Here is an 8219-nt window from a genome sequence, read left to right on the forward strand (position 1 = left end):
GAAACAGCAAGAGGAGCATATCTAGCATTATTCTTCTTCAAAGACACAATAGTTATATACGATTACTTATATATATTAGTAATTCAATGGAGTACATCAATAATAAATTTAGTAATTTACCAAATGAAAGATTGCTTTTGAGAATGTTAACTTCATTATTAGTCCAAGTTATCGATCCCATCATTCTCAGTTGAACAAAGCTAAATACAAATTCAAATGTCAATCTAGACGCCGGAGAAGGTATTCAACTTCAACATCTTTAGTTAGAGGAATCACCCATTCATCATAAAGACGAGAGACCAATGAAGGATCAACCTTGTAGTCATTGGAATTACTTGTGTCATTGAGGGTTACTTCCTGCCCGAAAACCTTGGCTTTCTTCTCAATTCTTTGCTTCACCATTGCTTCCACTTTACTATCTGTCAATAGGTTCATAAGAGTATCTTTGTCCTGAATTAAGAAGTTAAGAGAACAGGTCAGAGAAAAAGATTTTATTCTACTTGATATAGGAGAGAATGTTGCTTATCTATATGATTTAGCATAGTAAGATTACTGACTTTTTCGCGAATGGCAGCACTGTATGCTTCAGTCTCACTTCTGAACTTTACTTCAGCTACATATTTTCCAAAATGTATTCTCCTAGATAACACCTGAATGATAAAAGGTATTCAATCAATGCCATGTCAAACATACAAATTCAAGATTTTGGTCAGATTATTGTGCCTAAATGCCTAATGATATGTTTTTTTGCCTTGAAACAAACTTGTTTCAGAAAATACAGTTCTAGGGTAATAGATCAAATTTAGATAAGAGGCTTAGGGCTACAGCCTACGGGTTACCCAAGTTCAATTCACAGCAAAAATAAGTTAAGTTCAGATGCGCGTTTTCAGGTGAAAAGACTTTACTAACCTGCAAACACGCTAGATCAGAAGCCACACCAAAAGCATAATTTCCATCATCACCCTTAGCAGCCAGTAGAGGTAGAAATTGGTTAACATAAAAGTCCCAAATTTTCTTGCTTACATTGACAGATGCTGCAGCAGGAGGCAAATCCTACGATTGAAACGATACAGCAAATCATAAAACGATGAGTTCTCAAAACTTTAGACCATGAATTGGACAGACATGGAAGTATCCAAGGCAAAAGGCAAGTTACCTGTGAACAATTTAAAGGGCGGTGTACTAATGGAGGTGGTAAGTGATCAGGAAAGAAGGGAACTTCTTCCGGACTTCGGTATCTGCCACCCTGCAATACATTACAAGGTATCACCTTAAGATGACAGAAAGAAATGGTTGAATATAACAGGACAGGAAGCAAAATTTTTCGTCGAAAGGCCACATTCTTTCAACTCTAGGCAAAATTGGGTGGTTGATGTTAGAAAACTACTCTTTGACAACCTTTGTATGTGCATGCGACTACTTTTTCAGTACATCAACAAGAAAAATGTGAACCATCAATAATTTTTCTTATTGTTTGTTGGAAGTTGCTTGTTATTCCAACTACCACTACCCAGCAACTAATCTAGAATCTATTGTGAAACCTGGTCAAACTATCAAGTCTATCTTTATAATTGTGGTAATTATCTATGTTAAATTGTGACATTATGAGTTAATGTATGTGTCCATCAATCGATTTCAAGAAATGTCTTTAAACGTAAAATACTCGACGAAAACAAATATGCAAACAATCCAAACTTCGTCCAATCTTCTTAAATTTGTGTTACCTCAAAATGATCTCAACTTTTAAGTATTGTCTCAATTCTCAAAACCGTTAAAAGCTAGAGGTGATAAGTTTGCCAGGATTATATAATCTTACAAACATGTTTCAACCACGGGTCTAACAAACCAAATTACCATTTGCCAATTTCCAATCTTAATTTCTTATAAAATGGTAAATGCTAATAAATTTCATAATCATAACAAAGAATGTGACGTCCACTACTTTTCATGATGTCCATAAGAATCATAACCCATTAACAAAGAAACAGAATTACTACGTATTTGATATATTTTTTAAAAGCTTAAAACCCACTTAAGAAAATAATGTACAAGTATTAGACCGTTGCTTGTGGACAAGTTATACGAAGAATCAAGCAATCTTTAAGTAGGAGTGTAGGACCCACCAAAATCACTTTCCTCTCCCTCAATTAAGCAAAACCCAGGAAATTTTCCAACCTTCATACAGAAAAACATAAATAACTGTAGTCGTATTATATAGGTTGTTCAAATTACACTATCAACGTGACTATTAATTCGAGACGGAAAAAAAAAATAACATAAGTACATAACATAGATGGTGACATGCTACAACCCAAAAATAAAGAGAGAAAACTGACCTGAGCTTGAACAGATTCAGTACCCTTAACAAGGAGTTCCATCAAAGAGCCATGAAAACCAGGAAAATGAGAAGAATCATAAGCAGGAGAATTCAAAGGTAATTTAGCCCTTTCAATCAAGCTGTAAATAATGGTATCTTCAAGCCCAATTAACGTCTTCCTAATCGACTCCAATGATAGATTATCAATTCCGTCGCTGCCCATTTTTGTAATCACAAGATTAAATTTTTTTTTTTTTTTTTAAATTAAGATGAAATAATTTGAAGGAAAAAACAGAGGAATAATACAGGGGAAAAAGGAGGAGAGAGAATATATATAGATGATGAAATGAAGGTGTGGTTGATTTGTTTGGGTGTGGTTGATTTGTTTGGTTGTGGATTATAAACGAATCATTTCTTAAGCGTAGTGGACACGGATTGGCTTTACTTGGCTTGTTATGTGCTTAATTATTTGGGGTTACATCTTTGTTTTATTCTTCTAATCTTGACTTGTAGTTGTAGCCAATTTGGAGATTTCTCTTTTGGAATATTAATTATTATAATTGTACAAACATAATTCATTGGACACGGAATTGAGTTAGAAGTCTTAAGATCGTGTAATGTAAGGCAGAAAAGAACACAGAATGTTATGATACATGTTTATTGAAAAAAGATGACATGATGTTCACGATAATGTATAACAACTCCAAACAAAATAACTTATTTGTTTGTATAGTGACAAAAGATTTGTTTCATGTGGATTAGCTTATTTGACAAAGATATGAATGGTGGTTTTTAAAATTAGGTAATGATACACAAAGCATACAACTTATTTGGATGCAATTAAATACGGAGTACAAATTTTATAAATTGTTACACTGATTTCTCAATGTGTGACAAAATCATATATCAAATGATGTAATAAATGTTACACAATATTTGATTTATAATTTTTATTTTTAATTCCTACAATTAAATACTCTTTCAATACATAATATATTTTTGGTGTTTAGAGAGCCACAAGGGCGGGGTGAGAATCGATTCTAAGATCTCCTGAAATCGGGAGGGAAGCTCTAACCACTTGAGCTATCCCTCACTCTCTTGAGTATAATCATGTAAATACATAATATATGATACAATAAATTTGCATTTTTTACTCTATCATAGATTCATAGAGATGTAGTCATGTAGAGATCATGCGCAAACGGCATACTTAATGTTTAACGCCTTAACGGTTTCATAAACTTAATTATGATTATGAAGTCTACTTATTTAGACTCTTAGCCCTTAAGAAAGTTCTAATAATACAATGACTTACAAGCTAAGGGTCACTAACAGTCGTCCTAAGGTGGGCCAAACGCGGCTTTTGGACGTTGGCAACACATTGACTTCATGGACTGGACCTCTGATCTCATCCAAAACCCAAGAAATTTCGGCTAATTTATTTTATTTGTTCCAATTTATCAATCCTTCAACGTCTGACACGTATACAATATAAGTGTGCCAAAAGGGCAATATGCCTAGTATAGTCACCCAAACTATTCATTTATTCATAGATGATAAATCAATTAAAGAATCTCAAGTAATTGATTTTAGTACTTGTATAAGAATTATGTCACATATTCATTTGGATCGCACTATGCTATACATTAATAAACATTACATTACTATAAAGCGTGTGAAGTATGAAGGAGAAAGGAGAAAGGAGAAAGGAGAAAGGAGAAAGCGTGTGAACTATACATTAATAAACATTACATTACTATGCTATACATTAATAAACATTACATTACATTACATTACATTACATATTCATTATGGGCATATGAGGGAGAAAGGTGAAAATGTGATAAATGAAACTACTCTGAGAGGATTAAGCCTTGCTGTTGTGAGGGGGAAGTGTGTGAAGTATGAAGCGCAGAAGAAGAAAGGGAAGGAAGAGGAGTCCCAGCTGAGAGGCCCTGTTAGGAAGAGCAGAAGGCTCTCAGTTGGAACTCAGGCCAGAACAAGTGCAAATGATCCTTTGGAGTTAAGTGAGGGAGATGGAGGAGCTGATGAGATAATTAATGATCTGTCTAACAGACTTATGCAGGTTGAAGGACAGCTCCTTGACATGGCAGGAAAGATGAAGACAATGGAGAGGACCAATGCCTCTCAAGTTAAGGAGTTCCAGAAAGCCATCTCAAGCCTTGAAGCACGACTGAAGAAAGCTCAAGAAGACAACAAGGCAGAACTTGAGCAAATCTTAAAAGTGCTTGATGTCTGATCACCTTTGCAGTCTATCCCAGCCATCCCTTAGCTTAATCTATTTTCTGTTGGTTTTTGGAACAATGATCTGTTTTCTTTGGATGTTTTTGAACTTTGTTTGATTTTGGAACTTGGTTGTTTTCGTTATTTGGAACTTGGTCTATAACAACTTTAATTTTTCTGGATGGTTTCTATGCTTTTAAGTTTAAATTCTGGAACTCTGTCTGTACATGCATGCATTGCTTGTTAAAAATAAAACAGGGTATTTTGTGTGAAAGTACTAGCTTAAGAGAGCTAGCCAGCGCTGCTTCCAGCTTCCCACATCCGATGAATTGCCTGTGGGGCTGTGAGTAGATGAATAATAAAACTTTGAAAAGTCAGGTTTTTAATAATGCCAAAAGGGGGAAAAGCAGGAGCAAACTTGAAAGCTGAAGTTGTTCTAGTTCCAGTTGAGTAAGTAACAAAGGTTGTTCTCTTCTCTGATTTTGTTTTACTTGCTTTCTGTTTGTTTTTCATTCTTGTTTGTTTTTCATTCTTTTCATTCTGTTATTTATTTCTATTTAGTTTCTTTAATTAGCCTATGAAAAAAATGAAAAAATTGAATAATAAAAAATCAACCTTTTGTTTCTTTACTTGTTATCCTCAGGAGTTTGCTCAGTTTTTCATCATCAAAAGGGGGGAAATTGTTGACCCTTATGAGGTTTTGATGATGATGTTAAGAATTGAGCAAACTTCCTTTTAATAAGGATTTTCTAGTGTTGTGATGTTGGCAGGTTCAGTAAGCATAGAGGGCTGAAGTAGGAACTGGGACAAAGGAACTTTAGAAGATCCATGAGGACAAGTAAAAGACAGAAGAAGAGTTCCAGCAATGGAACTTCCCGAAGTTTCTCAACAAGAACTTCAAAACGGGTTGTAACGACCTGGTTCCGGTGTAATGCTGGGGCAAGCCTCAATAACCAAGGATCAATGCAAAGATCAAGATATCAACTGAAGAAGATGGACTTCATAACTTATAGTTGTGTAAAAGATAAGTTTGTTTTCGTAGGATGATGTAAATATATAAATGATAGATATGCATGGAACTTATTAGAAATCAGATAAAGCTTGGCAAATTAATTAATTCGTAAAAGATAACTTTAGTTTTATGAAAAAGTACTTAATTGATTTTATCTTATAAAATCTGATTTAACTTGGTTTTATCTTTTTCATAAAAACTTATCTTTTAATTAAAACGAATTTGATAAGATTTGGTTTTTAAATAAAACGGAATTAAATCTGTTTAGTTTCGGTTTTTAAAGAGATAAGATTTCAGTTTAACTTATCTTGTTTACGAAAACCTTACTTTGTGAGCTGGAAGACCTCTATAAATATAGAAGAAATTCAGTGAAGCAATGTGAGAGTTTTAAGCATGAAAACCACTTAGTGCTTAAGAGTAAGTTTGCCAAAGGTTTAAGCTTTATCATTTTGATTTCGGGTTTCATGTGTAGCTTTCCATTTATGTGTTAGAGTGTGTCTTTGTGTTGTAATTGGTTTTGGGGTGAGATTGTGAATTCTCTTAAATTCACGTTTGAGTGTATGAGTTTGAATTCTCTAAAATTTGAGTGGTAGTCAGTCACCCCGAGTGTGTCTTGGGTTGCACAGTGGGAGAAAGGAACCTGAGTGTGTCTTAGGTCGAGAAAGGAACCTGAGTGTGTCTTGGGTCGAAAAAGGTGCCTGAGTTTGTCTTAGGTCTGATAGGATAGGTTCTTATCAATCAGCAAGTGTCTTAGGAGGAACTTGCGAAGCAAAGGTATGTGTAATAGGTTGTACTAGGAGAGTTGCCTATTATAGTGGAATTTGTTTATAAGTCCCAATAGGACCCAGGTTTTACTTCCAGTTAGGCACTGGATGGTTTCCTCGTAAAACTTGCTGTGTGCTTTAAGTTCTTTATGTTTTTATTGTTTATTTCCGCATAAGTTCCGCGATTGGAATCTACTACCATTCACCCCCCCTCTCGTAGTAGTTCATCTAAACTAACAGTTTCAATGAGAATAGAGAACCCTTAAACCTAGAAGCTATGAGTTGATTTTAGTGACAACAAAAGGGAAGAATTGGAAAAGAAAATCATTAATTGATTACAATGTTTATAGTCTTTTGTCCCCTCCAAATAACCGTTTATGTTATCAATTAAGGAGAAATAATGTCAATGCATAGATTGTGTAAAGAGGAGCACAAATAATTTTATGCTAGAAGTAAATCAATCTAGTTAGGTAAAATCCTCCTAACTCATCATTATATTTTCTATTTTTATGTGGCATGTAATATACATGATGGAATAGCAAAAAGATCACAAAATTTCCACCACTTCTTCCACTTGGGACAATTAATCTAGGACAATGTGACCTCTGACCATAAATTGTGTATGGACTATGATATTAACATCCACATGCAAGTTAAAAGCACTATGTATGGTTCAAAATCATCTAATGGATGGTCATGTATGTAATTGATAGACCACTGAAATTAGCATGCGAAATTCAAGAGAATTGAAGGTCCAATATTATCTTGTTTACCCAAAACAAAGTGTATACAAATTAATGCTTGAAGTTTCAAATATTAGCATTGGCAATGCATTGTACTCACTTGGTCAATTGGATAGTACATATATAAACATCATGCAACTAAAGAGTAATGTACTATATATTAATCTCGAATGAACACTTGTTAAACAAATTACATATTTTTTCACTCACAAAGTCACAATTGAATGAGTCCATTCTCATGTGCTATGTTGTTTCACTCACAATTGTCAGGTAACTTGTTGATAAGACTAAAGGTTAATCACATGTACAAACTTAATTAACCAAATGCACAAAATTAAAGATTGGTTTTCTAATGTATTTTGCCCTCGCTCATTTATAGGATCTCCTACTTATCCTCTACTATGACTAATTTCAAGCTTAAGCTAGATAATACAAAACAAACATTGTCTTAAAAAGGATAGATCATAGATGTTTTCAAAATTTTCAGTTAATACTCCTCCATAGGTGCTTTGTGTTACACGTTTTTTTTGGCCTATTAACTTGAATCTAACCCAGTATGATAGTATGATACCAAGCATATATATATAAGGTTCTATATGTTTGACTATCATGTTGTCATTTACCTTGGCTTAAAATTTATTTAACCTCGAAAATTGCGAATTGCAAGAGATAATACTAACTTAATCAATGGTTATAAACTGAAGACTGTAAATAATTAAATATGTAGAAAAAATGAGCATAATTAAATAACAAAATGCGAGAAAAAAAAATTATAGAAGTAATATAACATACTCAGCACAACGAAATAAGGCGCCATTATTATTGAAGGAAGCATTCATTCTTGGAGCTTCATGGGGTGAAGGTTGACGGGCATCTCCTGATCTTAATAACACAAATAACACCATCAATGATGAGAAGATGGCTGCTTTTTCGACACCGCGACGCCATGTCATCATCGAAGAAGAAGAGGAAGAGGAGGAAGAAGAAGAATTAAGATTGATTCGATATTTTGTATATATATTTTTTGGCTGTTCGTTGGAGCTACTTATATAATATGGTCATCCTTGTTATAAGAAAGGTCAACTTTTTGTCACTAATAAAATGGTCAAATTATAAAAATGTCAATGTTCAAACATATG

At 33.9% G+C, this 8219-nt stretch overlaps 1 protein-coding gene across 1 annotated transcript; it reads right to left on the minus strand.

Moving 5' to 3' along the window:
- On the minus strand, positions 1–8051 carry LOC145642162 (chorismate mutase 2, cytosolic-like). The gene is made up of 6 exons (XM_081693257.1): positions 7873–8051; positions 2337–2532; positions 1157–1246; positions 910–1053; positions 558–650; positions 1–450 (listed from the first exon to the last, which is right to left on the minus strand). Exons 1-6 carry the CDS (start codon positions 8034–8036, stop codon positions 220–222), a joined length of 918 nt encoding a protein of 305 aa, XP_081549383.1. The 5' UTR covers positions 8037–8051; the 3' UTR covers positions 1–219.
- Positions 8052–8219: the final 168 nt, after the last annotated feature.

Source organism: Chenopodium album, chromosome 8, assembly GCF_948465745.1.
Source record: "Chenopodium album chromosome 8, dcCheAlbu1.1, whole genome shotgun sequence".
Taxonomy (NCBI): Eukaryota; Viridiplantae; Streptophyta; class Magnoliopsida; order Caryophyllales; family Amaranthaceae; genus Chenopodium; species Chenopodium album.